Source organism: Anolis carolinensis, unplaced genomic scaffold (genome assembly GCF_035594765.1).
Source record: "Anolis carolinensis isolate JA03-04 unplaced genomic scaffold, rAnoCar3.1.pri scaffold_15, whole genome shotgun sequence".
NCBI lineage: Eukaryota > Metazoa > Chordata > Lepidosauria > Squamata > Dactyloidae > Anolis > Anolis carolinensis.
The window spans coordinates 5,517,662-5,538,161 of record NW_026943826.1 but is presented as its reverse complement, the minus strand read 5'-3'; the positions used below and the strand labels follow the sequence as shown (position 1 = coordinate 5,538,161).

General features: G+C 41.4%; 2 protein-coding genes across 3 annotated transcripts; one reads left to right on the top strand and one right to left on the bottom strand.

Moving 5' to 3' along the window:
- Positions 1 to 84: 84 nt before the first annotated feature.
- On the top strand, positions 85 to 6,949 carry cort (cortistatin). 2 transcript variants are annotated; one of them, XM_008121526.3, is made up of 4 exons: positions 85 to 592; positions 1,895 to 1,957; positions 5,096 to 5,339; positions 6,792 to 6,949. In XM_008121526.3, the coding sequence occupies exons 1-3, from the start codon at positions 461 to 463 to the stop codon at positions 5,300 to 5,302; spliced, it is 402 nt and encodes a 133-aa protein (XP_008119733.2). In that variant the 5' UTR covers positions 85 to 460; the 3' UTR covers positions 5,303 to 5,339; positions 6,792 to 6,949. The 2 variants fall into 2 exon arrangements, with proteins under 2 accessions (XP_008119733.2, XP_062822099.1); XM_062966029.1 differs by lacking the exon at positions 6,792 to 6,949 and having other exon boundaries at positions 5,096 to 6,516.
- dffa (DNA fragmentation factor subunit alpha) lies at positions 6,926 to 19,451 on the bottom strand. The gene is made up of 6 exons (XM_003228033.4): positions 19,261 to 19,451; positions 14,552 to 14,713; positions 13,026 to 13,165; positions 12,604 to 12,793; positions 11,174 to 11,325; positions 6,926 to 7,923 (listed from the first exon to the last, which is right to left on the bottom strand). Exons 1-6 carry the CDS (start codon positions 19,373 to 19,375, stop codon positions 7,720 to 7,722), a joined length of 963 nt encoding a protein of 320 aa, XP_003228081.1. The 5' UTR covers positions 19,376 to 19,451; the 3' UTR covers positions 6,926 to 7,719.
- Positions 19,452 to 20,500: the final 1,049 nt, after the last annotated feature.

Genomic DNA, 20,500 nt, shown 5'->3' with positions numbered 1-20,500 from the left:
CTGCAAATTCTGTCAGGCAAAACCCAGCATCGTGAATCATTTGTTGCAAAAATCACCCTGTTTTGTGCTCAAAGCAGGCAGATCATTACTGGGAATAATGGCAAGGAAATGAGGTTTTGGAGGGGCTTTGTTATTTTTGGGTTTTTTTACTGTGGCACATGAAAAGCCACATGCGGCTTAAATTAACAGTAAATGTACTTTAATGGCATCGGTACCCAGAGGCTCTAATTAAGGGTTAAAGCCACAGGAGAAGCACAATTTGGGGACTTAATTGCGGCCTTGTTCGTGCGTCATTGCTTAAGTTTGGAAAGTGTGGGGGGGTGACATGAGAGAGGAGGGGGGATCCTTTTAATAAAAAGGCATATTGTCAGAAAATATATGCCCCCCTCCCCATCTCTTTGGGAAAAAAGTACAAAATATAATTGGCAAGCAGGTGTAGCTTGTGGTAGAGTCCAACCAGATGGCATTCCTTGTGCATCCTCCTCCATCCGCTCCCTTCCTCCTGGCGCTCCTCTCCTTCTCCCGGCTCATGGGGGCCGCACCAGCTGCCGTGCTTCCGATTCCAGGAGGTCTTGCGTGGAAACACAACGAGGTAAGTCGACAACTATTTATATTAAAAAGGATATAAAAATAATGACTGAGAAAAGTCGCCAGGCTTTCAAACTTAAGCAAATCCGACAGCATTTCCTATTGACTTTGTGAGTAGATTCTACTCTATAATTAGTCAAAAGCTTTACAGAGAATCCCACGTGTGTTAATTCAAAAGTCATGCAAAGAGACAGGTAACAAAATGGTTATTATTATTATTTTCCAAATGGGTAGCTGTGTTAGTCTACAGCAGCAAAAACGTTAAAGAATTGTTGTTGTTGTTGTTATCCAAAGTGCTATCTATCTACAGCAGTAAAAACGTTAAAGAATCATTATTATTATCATCATTATCTTTATCATTATCCAAAGGGGTATCTTTTAGTCTACAGCAGCAAAAACATTAAAAGCATTATTATTATTATTTTATTATGACACAGCAAACAAGATAGATATGCTGGATTTCGTATCACAAAATCACAAGTCAAATACTTCCCAAATGTCTAGGTCTGTGTGATGTATTTCGGATGATGCGTGCAGATCCCAGTAGGGTGGCCTTTTGCAGTTGGCAGATCGTGATTTTGTCAATGTCTATTGTTTCCAAATGCCGGCTGAGATCTTTTGGCATGGCCGATCACCACCGGGACCACCTGCACTGGTTTCTGCCAGAGTCTTTGAATTATTATTATTATTATTATCATCATCATCATCCAAAGGGGTATCTGTGTTAATCTATATATTGCACAAGATTTATCTAGCCTAAAATGATACACTTTAATATATTGGGTTTATGGTTCCCGTCCCCTTGATCAGGTTGTGTAAGTGTTATTTATTGCTATATAATTGTATTGTTTTACCTTGCTTAATAATGTGTTATTATGTTGCTATGTAATGTATGTGTTGCTTTTATGATTGGAAACCGCCCTGAGTCCCATCCGGGAGATAGGGCGGTATATAAAATTATTATTATTATTATTATTATTATTATTATTATTATTATTATTATTATTATTACAGCAGCAAAAACATTAAAGAATTGTTATTGTTAGATTCCAAAGGAGTAGCTGTGTTAAGTCTACAGCAGCAAAAAGTTTATAGAATTATTATTATTATTATTATTATTATTAAAGTCCCATGGGCGTCAAGGAAGTTTAATTGCAAGAAACTGGCTTGTTAAGACCTCTGATGCCAGGAGCAGTAGAGAAAAAAAATTAATTTGGGGGGACGTGCAATAATGACATGCTTTAGAAGGTTTTTTTAAAGATTGTTTCAATTCGGATTAAAACATATTTTCTATTTTAATCAACAGCACAGTTCAATGCCTGTTTACCCTCAAATAGATCCCACTGTTTTCAGTGGGGCTGCTTCTCAGGTAAGTGGGTACATTAGTTTAATGTCATGCATCTAAGTGATTTCAAACGTTGTTTTTTAAATGTTGCACTATTTGTATATGTATGTGTGTATGTATATGTGTGTGTGTATACACACCATTCTAAAGAGGTAGCTGTGTTAGTCTATGTCAGCAAAAATGCTTTAAAAATGCCTTAAGGAATAGCCAATACTATAATGTAAGTGCTGGCTCTCTATTTTTTTTAAATGGCCTTTCAAGACCAATGCAGAAATGGTCATGAATAGTGTTTGGAGGCTAAATAAATTCAGTTATAGAAATTATGAACTGGAGAACATTCTCTTGGAGAAAAGAACAAAACTCACTGAGAACTCACCCTAAATCACTAATGAAGAACTTGCCCTTGGATCTCCATTGTATATGCATCAGCTTTTTAAAAAAACCCAAAGCTTCTCATCTATCAATATAATTGAATGCTGTTATGGATTTTCAAAAGGGTCGTTAAAGGAGTCATTTTCAGAGTTTCTCAACTCTTAAGTGCCTGATTTACCGTACTCTCTCTTGAAAAAGATCCAAGAACCAGTACATAAAATTCACCATTAAATATATTCTTTTCTTCAGAATTATTGGATGAAGTGCAGCATGGCAGCCTGATGATTTTTTAGCTGCTCGCCTTACCTTTGTCATCTTTTTTAATGAGAGCGTTTGATCTAAATGGAGAAGAATGGAATTGTTCTGAAAAGACATGCATGCACCAAACCTTTTCAAAACATTTTATCAAACGAAATGGAGCTGCCTTTGTAATTTGCTCAGAATTAAGAAAGTTATCGAGTAAATGGCGGAGAGGCAGATGAAAGAAGAGCCTGTCTCTTTAAGTATCACAGAATAGCATTACTTATTTCTGACGCTTATGGAGGAAACAAGGGTCTACTCCATTGAGCTCACCCTCCTTGGAGGTAATAGCCATCACTTCCACAAAAGTGCAGATTCATTCTCAGGTAGGGCTAGGAAAGACCTCCATTTGGTAGCCCTGAAGTAGGTGATACTGAGCATAGTATGGATCTGCAAGCTTATGCTACCAACTTTTTTTCTCTCAGTTACTCTCAAAGGTTGAGAACCACTGATCTAATAAAACCACTGTTTTTAATAATTGTTATGTTATGTTGGTTTATAACTATGTTATTATGTTGTGTCGAGTCCCTTTGGGGAGATGGAGCCGGGGTACAAGAATAAAGTTGTTATTATTATTATTTTATTATGACACAGCAAACAAGATAGATATGCTGGATTTCGTATCACAAAACCACAAGTCGAACACTTCCCAAGTGTCTAGGACTGTGTGATGTATTTTCGGATGATGCGTGCAGATCCCAGTCGGGTGGCTTTTTGCAGTTGGCAGATCCTAATTTTGTCAATGTCTATTGTTTCCAAATGCCGGCTGAGATCTTTTGGCATGGCACCCAATGTACCGATCACCACCGGGACCACCTGTACTGGTTTCTGCCAGTCTTTGAAGTTCAATCTTGAGGTCCTGATAGCGGCTGAGTTTTTCCTGTTGTTTTTCGTCAATGCGACTGTCACCTGAACTGTCATATGATCTAGATAATATAATAATAATAATAATAATAATAATAATAATAATAATAATAATAATAATAATAGATCATATGTGTCAAAATTCTAGACCCACGAGCCAAATCTGGCCTGCCATATTATTTTAAGTGGCCTCCAGATATTGGACTATAACTCCTTGTTTAACCTCATCATTAGATGTCATGACTAGAGCTGATGGGAGTTATAATACACTAACATCTGGAAGGCTGCAGTTTGTTCTGTTTAGTCAGGAGAGTTGGATATAGATACACAGATTCTGGATATGATGCCTGATGTAAAATGTCCTTTACCCTTTTTCCAACCTCAGAGCCACATGGGCTATTGCAGGGGTCCCCAAACTTTTTAAACAGGAGGCCAGTTCACGATCCTTCGGACCGTTGGAGGGCCGGACTATAGTTGGCCATCGAGCAATAATAATTAATAACAACAACAACAACAATAATAAAGAGGGTTGGAAGAGACGCTTTGGGCCATTGAGTCCAATCCCCTTCTGCCTTTGTGCACTGAAAGCACAAGCAAAGCACCCCTGACAGATGGCCACCCAGCCTCAATGTTAATAATAATAAAGGCCACCCTGCTGGGATCTGCACGCATCATCCGAAAATACATCACACAGTCCTAGACACTTGGGAAGTGTTCGACTTGTGATTTTGTGATATGAAATCCAGCATATCTATCTTGTTTGCTGTGTCATAATAAAATAATAATAATAAAGAGGGTTGGAAGAGCCCCCTTGGGCCATTTAGTCCAACTCCTTCTGCCCTTGTGCACCGAAAGCACAAGCAAAGCACCCCTAACAAATGGCCACCCAGCCTCAATGTTATTAATAATAATAATAATAATAATAAAGAGGGTTGGAAGAGACCCCTTGGGTCATTTAGTCCAACTCCTTCTGCCTTTGCGCACCAAAAGCACAAGCAAAGCATCCCTGACAGATGGCCACCCAGCTTCAATGTTAATAATAATAATAATAATAAAAATAATAATAATAATAATAATGGTTGTAAGAGAAGAAGAGACCCCTTGGGTCATTTAGCCCAACCCCCTTCTGCCTTTGTGCCGTGGGGCCGGATAAAGAGCTTCGATGGGCCGCATCCGGCCCCCGGGCGTTAGTTTGGGGACCCCTGGGTTATTGGGTTGCCATTCACATTAGTCCCGGTAATCCAATAACAATTTGAGACTCAAACTGAATAAAAACTAAAAAGCACCAATCACGGTGTAACACATAGTTAGCCTTCTGTCTCCATGGATTCGAATTGTGCAGCAACTATATTGAGGCTGGTGGGGCCCTTGGTGAGAATGAGTCTGACAGTACTGGTTTAGGTAAACACAGGAAGAAGGGTCGCTGTTTTATCTGACATTGGCAGTGGTTTTTTGGTTGCATATTTCTTCTGGTCCTACCTGCAGATTCAACCTGGGTGCTGTTCTGTGTTGTTTGTTTCGATAAGAAATTAAGCAAAATAAGACTCCCAGAGTCTTATTTCAAATGATAGTACTGTTCCAAACCATAACTTTGGGTTCTCCCAATTGTTTTCATCTAACATTTAGGGATCGGCAGACCTAGGAAGGGACGAGCTTCTTGCCTTTCTCTCTGGGCTGGTGGACCGGGCCTCCCGCAGGCATGGGGTGCCCCTCTCAAAGCAGGAGAAGGTCGTGCGCAGTCCTCGGGAAGAGCGGGTGCCCTTCTTTCGTCACCCGGTGCGGGAAAAAGCCCCCTGCAAGAACTTCTTCTGGAAAACCTTCTCCTCCTGCTAAAACTAAATCATTTCCATCACATCCGTGGACTCAAATGGTCAGTGATGGTTCTCCTTGGGCGTCAGAGTTGTTGCGTGATTAGATTTCTCTTATTTTTTTGTTGTTATTGATAGTAAACAGAATCAAACCTAGATACTCTAAAGCAGGCATAGGCAAACTTCAGCCCTTGCAGTGCTGTTAGGAATTGTGGAAGTTGAAATCCAAAACACCTGGGGGGCCGAAGTTTGCCCATGCCTGCTCTAAAGTGACTTAAAGGGCAGAGAAGGGCATCCACATTCAGTTTTGATTAGTGGGACAATGTATTACCGTATATACTCGAGTATAAGCCAACCATTTATGGAATGTCTTGCCAGTTGAAACTCGAACTATCCGAGACCTACTTGCCTTTCGGAAAGCCTGCAAAACCTTGCTCTTTCGACAAGCTTTCAATGGGTGAAAAACTCGGGGCTATGTCTGTTTTTATTGTTGTTTTTATTGTTATTTTAAAGCTAAGTGTATTGTTTTAATCTATTTCTGTAAACTGCTCTGGGCCAAACTGGGAGTAGCGGTATACAAGTCTAATAAATAAATAAATAAATAAATAAATGTGAATATAAACTGAGGCACCTAATTTTATCACAAAACTGGTAAAACCTATTGATTCAAGTATAAGACGAGGGTAGGAAATGCAGCAGCTACTGGCAAATTTCAAAAATAAAAATAAATATAGATATTAATAAAATTTCATTATTTGAGGCATCAATAGGTTAAATGTTTTTGAATGTTTACATAAAAATGTAATTTATAATAATAAGATTTTAATAAGGTAAGACTGATTACTTATATGCTTGAGTATAAGCTGACCCGAGCATAAGCCAGCCAGGATCCTCACTCGAGTATAAGCCGAGGGGAGCTTTTTCAGCCCTAAAAAAGGGCTGAAAAACTAGGCTTATACTTGAGTATATACAGTAATTCAGACTCTAAAAAGGCTATTACAAGGAGCCTAGGCTCCAAATAGGCCCTGTATATTTTGGTTGCATCTTTAAAATTCAAACTAAAACCCTGGTTGGATTCATAGTCCCAATTTGGCTTGTTTTTCACCGCATTCCCTATTCAGCCATAATAATGTTGTGTTCCACCTTTGTCCTTCACTCTTTGCCCGTGTTGAGGTAATATTCTGGTACATCAGCCTTTAACAACGCCGAAAAATAAATACGTGACTGTGCAATACATAATCTTTGTGCTGTATTTTTTTCTGTAGAGAAAAATATGTAAAAAGTGCTTTCAGTGTTTCATTTCATGCCCCCTGAGAGGCTTCTTCCTGGTCTCAAATGGTTGTTGAGAAATTTGATTTTATCAATCTTTATGTGAATTGGGTCGAAGGAAAGGCCTATGGCTGTGACCTGCAAACTTGTGCAACTTCTGCCCTACCACCCAAAAGATTTGTAGTAAAATTGATGTAAAACAAAAGTATTATTTTTAATATTTCGTCTTTTTTTCACATTTTTAGGGCCAGTATAAGCTGCAGTTAATCTCCAGGACTTGTTTTATTCCTGTTTCAAAGCGTGCTAGAGGCTTAAGAAGGTCAGTGAGTAGGCAGAAGTTTATGCAGTTAACACAAAATAAAACGAATCAAATGCAGGATTAAAGTAATTGCTTTTTACAATCCTAATTTAGTAGTTTATTGGGTAGAAAGAACAGCAGTAGTTGCATGATGCTGCAGCCATCTTAAGTCATCATTGGAAGTTATAAAATTTCTAAAAACTTGGAAGAAAAACCACTGGATAGGTGAAATGCTCCTGAAATTCAGATTTAAACACACACACATTTTAAGAGAAACAGTGAAGAAAGAAAAGGAGCTGGCACTGAGAAAAGAAAGTGCTTTGCTTGTTCCTGGATTGCAAATTGCTGGTAAACTATCCCTGAGAAAAGTGAAAAAAAATGCCCTTGACAATAATAAAGAGTTTTTTGTGAAGGCAAAAAAGGCAGTTATCTTTTGGGCCTACTTTGCAGACGTGGCATTGAAACACAGGACATTGATGATAGTTACACATGAATGCATGGCCATAAACATTATAGAATAGTATTAGAAAACCATGAGATAAGGCAAGAGGAGATTAGATAAAAAAATAAATAAACCCCAAACCAATTGACTTTGAAACAGCAGCGATAAATGCATCACAATGAGTACCAAGGAGACTGTCTTGTTTAAAGAGCATTTCCTCTCTTCGTACTTCGTTATTCCAATTTCAGTGCAAAATTATCCCTTTTCCTTAGTCCTGTTTGAAAGCTGGCACTGCGGAAAGACAACTTTCAGCTATTGCGAGATGCTTCAGACTTGGTGGAATAATGTCCAGCTCATATTCAGTCTTCTTGAACATGAAGGAAAAAACACGCCACCTCCAAGCACCAGCCTCTAGCTTCAGCCGCCCGGCCCCTCATTTCTTGCGCTTGGAGCTCAGCCATTCCCCCCACGGCAACTTCTTCTTTCCCTTGGAGAAGCTCCTCAAGGAATGCAAGGCCTGGACTTGCTGCAGGCGCCTTGAAAGCTCCTGCTCGCAGGCTTCTTGCAAGGCGAGGACCTTTGTCTTCTCCCAGCTCAGGGCTTGAGCTAAAACGTCTGGGTCTTCTTTATTAACCAGCTGCAATTGAGAACAAAAGAGAAGCTCATGGCCCATTCAATAGTGCTGAAAAGACAGATTTACAGGGATTTGATACCATTCCCCTTCATGCACCCCACTGCATCATCATGATGAGCATATTGAGCTGACGGGAATCAAAGTGCCCTGCCTGGGACCTGTTGCTGTCAATAACCATTTCCATTATATTGGTTTACTAGCTATGCCCAGCCACGCGTTGCTGTGGCGTTGTCTGGTGGTGTTGGTGAGAACTTGTTGAGATAGTGGTGGTATTGAATGTCTGTTGTATGGTTGTCCTTATGTTTAGTATGCATTTGGTTGTTTGTGTACTGTGAAAGTGGTGAGGGTAGAGGGGGGTCTATGTCCCTGTGTAGTATTGTATAGTATTTATACGTTGTCCATGTGTTGTGAATGCTTGGATTGTGTTCTGCTGGGCTGGATGGCCCTTAGGGGTCTCTCCAAACTCTTGTGCCTGTCCCCTGGGCTGAGTGGGTTGCTAGGAGACCAAGTGAGTGGAACTTAGCTTTGTAACTGGCAGCAATTGGATAAAAACAATTATTGCTCTCCCTCTAATTAGGACTTTATTTTTCTTTTCTTTTTGTTGTATCAACCTAGAGCCGTGGATGATGGGTTGTGTTGTCAAATTTCGAGGTTGGGGGGCCTGTAGTTTTGTTGTTTTGTCCGCTGCCCTGATGCCATCACTCTTTTATATATATAGATTCAACAGACAGCTTTCAGGAAACACCAAGAATGTTGTCTCTCAGCCTCTGCACATTTCAAACCCCCAATCTTTAGAGAAAGGCCTCGCAAATCTACCAGTAGTTCCCAACGGACCAGTCTTGCAGACTTTAGCCTGAGAACCACCATCCATGTTTTAAGATTTGCCTTAACCATTTGAAAAGCATGAGAAGATCTGCTGGCTCAGTTTAAAGGCTTCTATTGCCCAGAATCCTCTCTTTCCATAATGGCTAACTAGCTGAACTATAAAACAAGGCCTGAGTCCAACTGCAATGTTCATTTCGAGTTCTGAAAGTCAGATGTAACAGATAGCCATCATGATTGGCAGTTATCTTCCATGAATTTGTCTCACTTTCCTAAAACTATTCACATTAGTCATTCAGTGGTACAGTAGAGTCTCACTTATCCAACATAAACGGGCCGGCAGAAGGTTGGATAAGCGAATATGTTGGACAATAAGGAGGCATTAAGGAAAAGCCTATTAAACATCAAATTAGGTTATGATTTTACAAATTAAGCACCAAGACATCATGTTATACAACACATTTGACAGAAAAAGTAGTTCAGTACGCAGTAATGCTATGTAGTAATTACTGTATTTACGAATTTAGCACCAAAATATCATGATATATTGAAAACATTGACTGCAAAAATGCGTTGGATAATCCAGAACGTTGGATAAGTGAATGTTGGATAAGTGAGACTGTTATGGTTGAGCCTCATGGCTCTACTACTGGGAGACGTGGGCGTAAGACTCCTCGAGAGTCAGATACTCTCGAGGAGCGAGAAAGGAAGCGGCTGCGAGATATCTTTGCAGAACCATCTGACGAGGATTCTTTTGAGGGGTTTACTGAGAGAATGGAGGAAGAGATGGTTAGCTCGGAAGAGGATGACATGGAATGGACTCGTGTAAGGGAGGATTTGGGTGCCACTGGCAATGATAGTATGGAAGGCGATTGGGGACCTTCAGGATTAGACCCGTGGACAAGCTGGAGGGATGGGACGGGATCCACAGCTGGGGATGCTGTGGGGCGTAGTCAAAGGTGTTCCAGTTCTGATGAGGAAAGTGATGAGGAAACGCCCGGGCTAAGGAGAACAGCTGATAGCGATGAGGACTTGTAACTGGCATAAAATGGGGTTTGGGAGCAATAGCAAATTGCGTTGGGCAAGGTAATCTGGACGAACGCTTGGGATCTGTGTGGGAAGTTTTCCTGAAGACGGGTGTGATTCGTTTGCTGACTACGTAAGTTATCCTGGACATTGGGCTCAGACGGCGGGAGGAATTGTGTGGGGTTTTGTTGTGCAACCTCTGCTTAATCTTAATAGCTTTGACCTTCCGTCGTCTTCTTGACGGACGCCATCTGCTTAATCTGGACTTACGGACTGACTGACTACGGCCTCGGATTCTCCTACCTGTGTCTATCGTTGGAACTGGTGAACTACAAACGCCTGCATCTGCCTTACGACCTTCGGAACGGATTGGGACTTCGCTGACTGCTTCTGCCCTCGTCTGCTGTGTTTGTATCGGGAAATTGCCTGCTGTGTGGAGGAGTAACCTCTAAGTTACTCAAACATAGCTCTTGGCAGCAGAGAAGCATCTGCTGCCAATTAGTTGCATTCCTTTGAACTTTTTGTTCACCAGCTTCTGTTTGTTTATTCCCAGGCTGAAGCAAGCTGTTTTGATTTAACCCGGATTAAACTCCGGTTTAATCCGGTTTATCTTTTGAACTTTTTTCTTGTCTCTTTTTACTTTTAAGGCCAGTGTTTGCCTAGCCCTTGTCTTTTACGGGCATTTTTGGTTCTGTAACTCCAATAAACTTTGTTATCTTTTATCTTGTGGCGTTCTGTCTTTGACAGAGACTCTACTGTACTTATTTTATCTGCCCTGAATTGCCATTCAACTTTGACATTATGACCCTGGACAAGAAGATTATGACTGAATATATGCCATAGCAAGAGGAAGCAAGGCTGTTTTACCAGTCCCAGGGCTCCGAATTGTGCAGCAACAGCTCATCTGAACAACCGTTCCCATAACCAGATGCCACAACCCCCATATAGAATAGCAGCATGGCACTACATCCACCCATGTATAACCCCCTTTGCACAATGACAGCACAGGGTCCCATGGTTCACTACAAATCCATTTGCATTGCACAATATGACCCACAAATCCATAGATGAAATATTCCTGGACTTGGCATGAGTATCCGAAACCACATAATAGTGAACACTATCGAAATGAAGGTCTAATGGCTCGAGAATACTAAAAAATGTCTAGAGAGGACATATCTTGTCGGATGTGGATTAATGACATTAGGGTCATTACACGTACAGCTCTATCACATGTACAGCTCTCATTCCCTGGCTGATAACAGAGTGTCTGTTCCACAATGTCAGCCAAAGTTTGCTGCCTCTTCAGGGCTCATAAATACTGACTGAGACAACCGCGCCACCTGACCTCACGGTAGGTCTGTTTGGCCCAAACAAAAGAAATGAAAGGGATGTGGAGGCCCACCTCTAGGTCCTGGCTATCTAAGCTGAGTTCAGGAGCCGTCTTTTCTCGAAGTGCCGTCAGGATGTGGCTGCTGAGCGGAACCGTTGCTGCAACTCTGCTGCTGCCTCCGGCATCCACTGTATCTGCTTCCTCCATGGCTGTGTCTGTTGCTTCTGGTTATACAAGAGGAATGTTTTCAGAAAGGGAATATATATACAGGTTACAGAAAATGTTGAAACAGATTAAAAAAAATACCTGAATCATATCTCATAATGTTCTGTCTGAGAAGAAGAGTACCTTACGAGGTGAAAGGTATCACCAGGGGTCCCCAAACTAAGGCCCGGGGGCCCTCCAAGACCATTTACCTGGCCCTCGCCCTCAGTTTTATAATATAATATTTTATATCATTTTTAATAATATAATAATTGAATATACATATAATATTGATAATAATATTATAATGTTATACAATATAATGCTAATAATAATACAATATAATATTAATTATATGTTATATATTACATATAATATTACAGTAGAGTCTCACTTATCCAACATAAACGGGCCTGCGGAATGTTGGATAAGCGAATATGTTGGATAATAAGGAGAGCTTAAGGAGAAGCCTATTAAGCATCAAATTAGGTTATGATCTTACAAATGAAGCACCAAAACATCATGTTATACAACAAATTTGACAAAAAGTAGTTCAATACCTAGTAATGCTACATAGTAATTACTGTATTTACAAATTTAGTACCAAAATATCATGATGTATTGCAAACATTGACTACAAAAATGCGTTGGATAAACCAGAATGTTGGATAAGCGAATGTTGGATAAGTGAGACTCTACTGTACAGTATAGTGGTATAGTTCAATATAGTAATATATAATGCTAATATTGTGCTATGCTAATAATATAATATATTTTATATACATACAGCTGCTCTGAGTCCCCTTTGGGGTGAAAAGGGCGGGATATAAATGTAATAAATAAATGTAGTAAATGAATAAATAAATAATTTTAGACTTAGGGTCTCCCAAAGTCTGAAATGACCTGAAGGCACACAACAACAACAATCCTAATTAATTGGCCAGAAGCAGGTCCACACTTCCCATTGAAATCCTGATAGGTTTATGTTGGATACAATTGTTTTAATTTTTAAATATTGTATTGTTCTTTCATTGTTGTTGTTTTGCACTACAAATAAGACATGTGCAGTGTGCATAGGAATTTGTTCGGGTTTTTTTTTTCCAAATGATAATTCAGCCCCTCCACAGTCTGAAGGATTGTGGACTGGCCCTCTGCTTTAAAAGTTTGGGGACCCCTGCCATACACTTTATTAATGATGCTAGGCAATAATAATAACTCTATTAGCACCATGTATCCCTCCTTTACTGTAGTAATGCATTTGAGCAGCCTGACCAGGCCCCAGCCAGTGTGTTCATTACCCTCTCTCTTGGGTACAATGTGGTCCTCGTTTTTCACCGCCTGCAGGTAAAGTTCCAGAAGCTGGCGGGATTGCCGCTCCTCCTCCCGCCGGTCCAACACCTGCTGAAGTGTCTCCTGCAGCGCTTGGACTTTGGCTTGCGTGTCGGAAAGCTCTCGGGCCAGGTCCAGGCAGGGCACGTCGATAAGCGCCTGGATTAAGACAAGGCCTCTCCCGTCACTGCTAAGGTGAGGGACTCATGATCCCTTTTCCAGGCTCACAAGAAACCTGGGTCTGTCTCAATTTTGGCTTACTTATTTAATCTTGCTCTTTTGACAATAAGGGACCCAAGACAGCACAAATTTTTGAGTTTGATAGGCCTATACAATCTCTGTGCCCTACATCAGGGGTGGGATTTGTGTGACCCTCTTGGCCTTTCCGTACCTGGAGATCTTCCTCGGACATCAAGATGATGGTGGAGAGGTCGTCTTTCAGTTGTCTGGCCAGGCGTTGCCACTTTTCCTCGCCACTTTCCGGTCCATCTATATCAGTGACCTCTCCCTCTAGCCAAGCGGTGCCTCCATCTGAAAAGAGAAAAAAATACCAAGAGTGTTTTACTAAAAGAAACAAACAAAAGCCTAATAGCAGTATGACAGTTACCCATCCCTTCCATTAAGGCACATGTGTCAGACTCGAGAGAATCCGTGTTGCCATTTCATCCTGTGTGGCCCTCCTCCAGATGCCGGACTCAAATTCTAGTATCATTAAACATCATGACTGGAGCTCATGGGAGTTGGGATACAGGAACACCTGGAAGGCTTCTGTTGAGTCAGGAGAGTGGGGTTTGAATTTAGATGCAAGGTTTGTGGATATAATGGCTGACTTTTTCCCAGCTTTAAAGTCACAAGTGCTGTTGGGTTCCCATTATCCCCAGTCTGCATGAGGAATAGAATCAAAAGTGATGGGAGTTGTCTTTCTGTAAGCTGCCCCGAGTCCCTTCTGGGAGATGGTGGTGGGATATAAATAAAGTTGTTGTTTTAATTATTATTATTATTATTATTTTGACACAACGACATAGTATGACACAGCAAACAAGATAAATATACTGGATTTCGTATCACACAATCACAACTCAAACACTCCCCAAGTGTTTAGGACTGTGTGATGTATTTTTGGATGATGCTGCAGATCCCAGCAGGGTGGCCTTTTGCAGTTGGCAGATCGTAATTTTGTCAATGTCTATTGTTTCCAAATGCCGGCTGAGATCTTTTGGCACGGCGCCCAGTGTGCTGATCACCACCGGGTCCACCTGTACTGGTTTCTGCCAGTCTTATTATTTATCTTTATTATTATTATTATTATTATTATTATTATTATTATTATTATTATTATTATTATATTGTATGACACAGCAGACAAGATAGACATGCTGGATTTCATATCACAAAATCACAAGTCGAACACTTCCCAAGTGTTTAGAACTGTGTGATGTATTTTCAGATGATGCGTGCAGATCCCAGTAGGGTGGCCTTTTGGGTTATTATTATTATTATTATTATTATTATTATTGACATCTGGGGACCCAAACTGGGATAAAAGCTAAATAGCACTGACCAAAATTATAGTTGGCCCTCTCTCTGACTCCATGGATTCTCTGTCCATCAATTCAACTGCCCCTTTTTTAAAAAAAATAATTTTTTATTGTGAGATTTATTTTCCTAAAGTATTACATTAAAAAGTGGGGGAACAATCAATAGGGATAGGAAAGTAGGAAAGGATAGCTCTACTCTATGCCTCAACTGCCTCTTGAAGGCAACCATTGAGGCTAATGTGGCCCTCAATGAAAACGTTCCAGCCTTAAGGCCCCTGGGACACTCCAGTTTCTTTATGGGCCTATTTTGGATGCTTGCATTTCTGCAGTCACTTGCCTCTTATTGCATTGGTGCCCATGGATCACTCCCTCCTCTTACCTATGCTGCTGCAGGCCCACTTCTCATCCTTCGCCAGCGCCACAAACTTGGTGTTTGGCGGCAGGCACAAGAAGTAATCCTCGTCGTCCACAATGGTGCCATCCTCTGCCAAAACTAAAGTGACGGGTTGGGACGCCGTGTCAATCGCGAAGAGCTCACAAGCTGCGGAAAAGGGTGAAAGAGTTGCGTTGAAAGTCTTTTGTCCAAGCACAGGTAACACTTCCCCATAAACCTTGTTTTGGTTTTACAGTCAGTGGACAAAAGCTCATAATGACAGAGAACAAAAGAAATCCACTTGAGTCATTGTCAAGGGGTGACAGGCTGAAACTCAGCTAAATAAAGTTCAGCAAAATAAAAAGGCTAGGTAACAGCTCACTCAAAGCTTAAAAGATAAGGAGGCAACCCAATCTGAGATTGGGAGCCACAAGAAAGACAGGTTGAACCAGGGCTTTGTCCTTGACTAATAGGGCTTGTTAGTCCCTAATGCAATTAAACACTAACAAGAGTTTCGTCGACACCTCTGAGGCAAAAGAGGCCACCTTCTCCCTTTGGCCACCTTCTCCCTTTGCTTAATTTTTTAAGGTTTTTGAGACCCTATCTTCCTCGATGCCGTTCAGTGTCTTCAAGCCGTTTCTGACCTGAACTAAATCGAGAAACAGAAAAGGGAACAATAGTGTTGTGTGCCTTCAAATAGTTTCTGATTTATGGTGAGCCCAGGCGTAAATGCCCCAAAGGCACCAGAACCCATCTCATCATGGAGGCTGAGCAGTGTCAGTTATGGTTAACACTCGGATGAGAAGCAGGCGCTGGAGGCTCTATTTCAGAGAGCGGAACTGGCAAAACCACCAACTCAGAGGGTGCCTTGCCTAAGAAAACCCCATGAAATTCACTGAATATCTGTAGGTTGGCAGGCAACTTGAAGGCACACGCCACACAAGCTATTTGTCCACTTCTTGTTTTATTTGTTACGACACTAACAATGCATATAGTATTTAAAAATCATATTTATATAATTTTAATTGTAATTTATACATTGTGTAATATCTATTTTATAAATATCGGTACATTTAGCAACATTGTGCCATTTTCCCTAAGTATGACGACTTCTGGGACACCCTCTAATCATCACCAACTTGAGTTCAAACTCATGGCTCCCACCTTCACCTTACTTTCCCCTATAAATATAAATATTTATTTATTTATTTATTAAACTTATATACCGCTACTCCCAGTTTGGCTCGGAGCGGTTTACAAATATAGATTAAAACAATGTACTTGGCTTTAAAATAACAATAAAAACAATAAAAACAGCAATAAAAGCAACAATAAAATATATATTTATACACACACACACACACACACACACACAAAAGGGTAATGAAATTTCGGCCTAGGACAAAACAACAAAACTACACATCCCAGAAACACTAAACTTGGCAGCACAACCCCTCACCCATGCCTCTACGTTCATGCAACAAAAAGAAAAGAAAAATAAAGTCCTAATTAGAGGGAGAGGAGTAATTGTTTTTATCCAATTGCTGCCAGTTAGAAGGCTAAGCTCTGCCAACTTGGTCTCCTAGCAACCTACTCAGTCCACCCAGCCTCTCAATAATAATAATAATAATAATAATAATAATAATAATAATAATAATAATAATACAATCCTAAGGTTAGCAGATACCCCTAAGGATCATCCAGTTCAACTTCCTTATATCATGCAGGAGGACACGATCCAACCACTCCTGACAGATGGCCATCCAACCTCAACAAGTTCTCACCAACACCACCAGACAATGCCACAGCAACGCGTGGCTGGGCTAAGCCACGCGTTAATAACAGTAGTAAAGTAGAAGGTAAAGGTAACAGTAGAACAAGTTAAAACACTTGGCTCTCTGCCCTACTCCCTACTCTAAATAATAATATTGTAGAATATAGTATTATAATAATACTGAGGTTAAAACCCAGGTCTCTGTCCTTGGTCTTAAATAATAATATAATATATACAGCACCAGCTGCCACTCGGGCCAGAGTGAAGAGTGGGACGCCATGAAGACACAGTTCCACCATGTCTCCTGTGTCATCAGTTTTTCCCCCTTTCTTGGACAGATTGTGCTTTATAATAAGAGCCCTTAATTTATATTATATATAATATTAACACTCAAGTTAAAACCTATAGCTCCCTCCTTAATTCTATTTGCCCTTTAAATAATAAATTTTAATATATATTATATAATAACACTCAGGTTGAAACCCATGGTTCTCCTTCGTCCAACTTCCCTATGTAATGTAACTGGGTTGCTGTGAGTCTTCCAGGCTGTCTGGCCATGTTCCAGAAGCATTCTCTCCTGACATTCCACCCACATCTATGGCAGGCATTCTCAGAGGTTGTGAGGTCTGTTGGAAACGAGGCAAGTGGGGTTTATATATCTGAAATAATGTCCAGGGTGGGAGAAAAAATTCTTGTCTGATTCAGGCAAGTGTGAATGTTGCAGTTGGCCAGCTTGATTGGCATTGAATAGCCTTGCAACTTCAAAGCCTGGCTGCTTCCTGCCTGGGGGAATCCTTTGTTGGGAGGTGTTAGCTGGCCCTGATTGTTTCCTGTCTGGAATTCCCGTGTTTTCTGAGTTCCATCCTTCACTATCTTGGGATCATGTAGCCGAGGGAGCTGTTGTTCCTCATCAAACTATAAATCCCAGGGTTTCTCCAGATGTGGCTAACTAGAAGGAGATTTCCAGAATCTCAGGCAGCTGTAGAATTAATGCAGTTTGACACCACTTGAACTGTCATGTCTCAATGCTGTGGGATCCTGGGAGTTATACTTTGGTGAGTTCCAAACTAGCCTAGCTGCTTCCTGCCTGGGGGAAACCTTTGTTGGGAGGTGTTAGCTGGCCTGGATTGTATCCTGTCTGGAATTATCCTGTTTTCTGGTTGTTGCTCTTTATTTACTATTTTGATTTTGGAGTTTTTTTTAAAAAATCATGGTAGCCAGTTTTTTTCCCTTCATTTTCATGGTTTCCTCCTTTCTGTTGAAATTGTCTACATGCTTGTGGATTGTGATATGTCGTCTGACGTGGTGGTTGTCAGAGTGGTCCAGCATTTTTGTGTTCCCAAATAATACGCTGTGTCGAGGTTGGTTCTGCTATGGCTGACTTCTTGGGTTGAACACAATAATATAATTTCAACAACAGGATAATACAATTTACTACATAGTAGTTAAAAACCATGGCTCCCTCCTTCGACCTACTTCTTCCTCTCAATAATAATATATTATATTAAAATAATAATACCTAGGTTAAGAGCCATGGCTCCCTTCTTGCCCTCCTATCACAACATTGTGTTGGCCAGGATCACAGGGTTGTTGTATGTCTTTCGGGCTGTGTGGCCATGTTCCAGAAGCATTCTCTCCTGACATTTCACCCACATCTATGGCAGGCATCCTCAGAGATTGTGAGGTATATGTATATGGGAAGGCTGGCTGGAATCCTATGTCACAGTTATGAATGCATCACAGAGTTAAGTGCCCGTGAGTGTTGTGTATTCGGAGTCCCTGCGTCAACGGACCTACGGACCTCACAATTTATTTATTTATTTATTTACAGTGTTTATATTCCGCCCTTCTCACCCCGAAGAGGACTCAGGGCGGATCACATTACACATATAAAGCAAACATTCAATGCCTTAACATAGAACAAAGACAAACGTGGAGCTTCGAGCTGGCCTCGAACTCATGACCTCTTGGTCAGAGTGATTTGTTGCAGCTGGTTGCTCAACAGCCTGCGCCACAGCCCGACCCACCCACAACCTCTGAGGATGCCTGCCATAGATGTGGGCGAAACGTCAGGTTGTGAGGCATGGATAAACGAGGCAAGGAAGGAAAAAATATATACAGTAGAGTCTCACTTATCCAAGCTAAACGGGCCGGCAGAAGCTTGGATAAGCGAATATCTGGGATAAGGAGGGATTAAAGGAAAAGCCTATTACACATTAAATTAGGTTATGATTTTACAAATTAAGCACCAAAACATCATGTTATACAACAAATTTGTCAGAAAAAGTAGTTCAATATGCAAAAATGTTATGTTGTAATTACTGTATTTACGAATTTAGCACCAAAATATCATGATATATTGAAAACATTGACTTCAAAAATGGCTTGGATTATCCAGAAGCTTGCATAAGCGAGGCTTGGATAAGTGAGACTCTACTGTATCTGTGGAGAGTCCAGGGTGTGACAAGAGTCCTTTGTCAGCTGGAAGCCAGCTTTAATGTTTGAGTTAATCACCCTAATTAGCATTGGAAAGCTTTGTCTCTTGCCTGGGGGGCATCCTTTGTTCAGAGTCATTATCCGTCCTTGGGGCTCCTCTGCCTTCAGAGTGCTGCTTCCCATCTACTGTTTTGATTTTGGATTTTTTTTTAATACTAATAATTTCATGGTTTCCTCCTTTCTGTTGAAGTTGTCCACATGCTTGTGGATTTCAATGGCTTTACATACAACAACCCTATCACAACATTGTTTGCTAGGCTAGGTTAAGGAGTGAGATTGGGCTGTCGACTAAGCCTGGGCAAACTTGGGCCCTCCAGGTGTTTTGGACTTCAACTCCCACAATTCCTAACAGCCTATCGGCTGTTAGGAATTGTGGGAGTTGAAGTCCAAAACACCTGGAGGGCCCAAGTTTGCCCAGGCCTGATCTCGGGCTCTTTCTCCTGACCTTTGCTGCGAAGCTCCTGGAGGGAGGCGGCGGCCACTCCATGCTGCTCCTGCCGGCCGTTGCTCCGGAGCAGGCACTGCTTCAAGGCGGAAAGAGCCGAGCCCCGCCGAGCCATGCTTCCCTCCTGCTCTGAGCGAGTAAAGAGCCCAGCTAGAGGCGCAAAGAGCCTTCTGCAGGCGGCAGCCAATCAGGGCACAGCCCGCTCTCCCGGGGCACGCTGGGAAATGAAGTCCTTTCCCAACCCTCCTTCCGGACTCTACTGCAAAAGGAGGAAGTGGGACTCTTTATGAGGAAACTTTAGTTCTCCAGGTGTTTTGGACTTCAATTCCCACAACTCCTGCCTGGGATTTCTGGGAGTTGAAGTCCAAAACACATGCCCATGCCTGCCTTAAACTATAATACAGGCCTTAGATAGATAGCTCAATAGATAGCTCAACCATGACTCTAGTAGACAGATCAACCCACTCAAATAGATCTTGAAAGACACACAGACAGACAGATAACAGGGTTGTTGTATGTCTTTCGGGTTGTGTGGCCATGTTCCAGAAGTATTCTCTCCTGACGTTTCGCCCACATCTATGGCAGGCATCCTCAGAGGTTGTGAGGCAGATAAATGACCATAATACAATCAGGGTTGTTGTATGTCTTTCGGGTTGTGTGGCCATGTTCCAGAAGTATTCTCTCCTGACATTTCTCCCACATCTATGGCAGGTATCCTCAGAGGTTGTGAGGCAGATAAATGACCATAATACAATCAGGGTTGTTGTATGTCTTTCGGGTTGTGTGGCCATGTTCCAGAAGTATTCTCTCCTGACATTTCTCCCACATCTATGGCAGGTATCCTCAGAGGTTGTGAGGCAGATAAATGACCATAATACAATCAGGGTTGTTGTATGTCTTTAGGATTGTGTGGCCATGTTCCAGAAGTATTCTCTCCTGACATTTCTCCCACATCTATGGCAGGTATCCTCAGAGGTTGTGAGGCAGATAAATGACCATAATACAATCAGGGTTGTTGTATGTCTTTAGGATTGTGTGGCCATGTTCCAGAAGTATTCTCTCCTGACATTTCTCCCACATCTATGGCAGGCATCCTCAGAGGTTGTGAGGAATATACGTCCATGTTCCAGAAGTATTCTCTCCTGACGTTTCGCCCACATCTATGGCAGGCATCCTCAGAGGTTGTGAGGAATATACGTGCATGTTCCAGAAGTATTCTCTCCTGACGTTTCGCCCACAT

Coding starts and splice junctions, on each gene's coding strand:
- cort (XM_008121526.3), top strand. CDS start 461: ATGGCATTCCTTGTGCATCCTCCTCCATCCGCTCCCTTCCTCCTGGCG. Junction 593..1,894: donor TTGCGTGGAAACACAACGAG/GTAAGTCGACAA, acceptor TTTAATCAACAG/CACAGTTCAATGCCTGTTTA. Junction 1,958..5,095: donor TCAGTGGGGCTGCTTCTCAG/GTAAGTGGGTAC, acceptor TCTAACATTTAG/GGATCGGCAGACCTAGGAAG.
- dffa (XM_003228033.4), bottom strand. CDS start 19,375: ATGGCTCGGCGGGGCTCGGCTCTTTCCGCCTTGAAGCAGTGCCTGCTC. Junction 13,166..14,551: donor GTGGGCCTGCAGCAGCATAG/GTAAGAGGAGGG, acceptor TTCTCTTTTCAG/ATGGAGGCACCGCTTGGCTA. Junction 11,326..12,603: donor CATTGTACCCAAGAGAGAGG/GTAATGAACACA, acceptor TTGTATAACCAG/AAGCAACAGACACAGCCATG.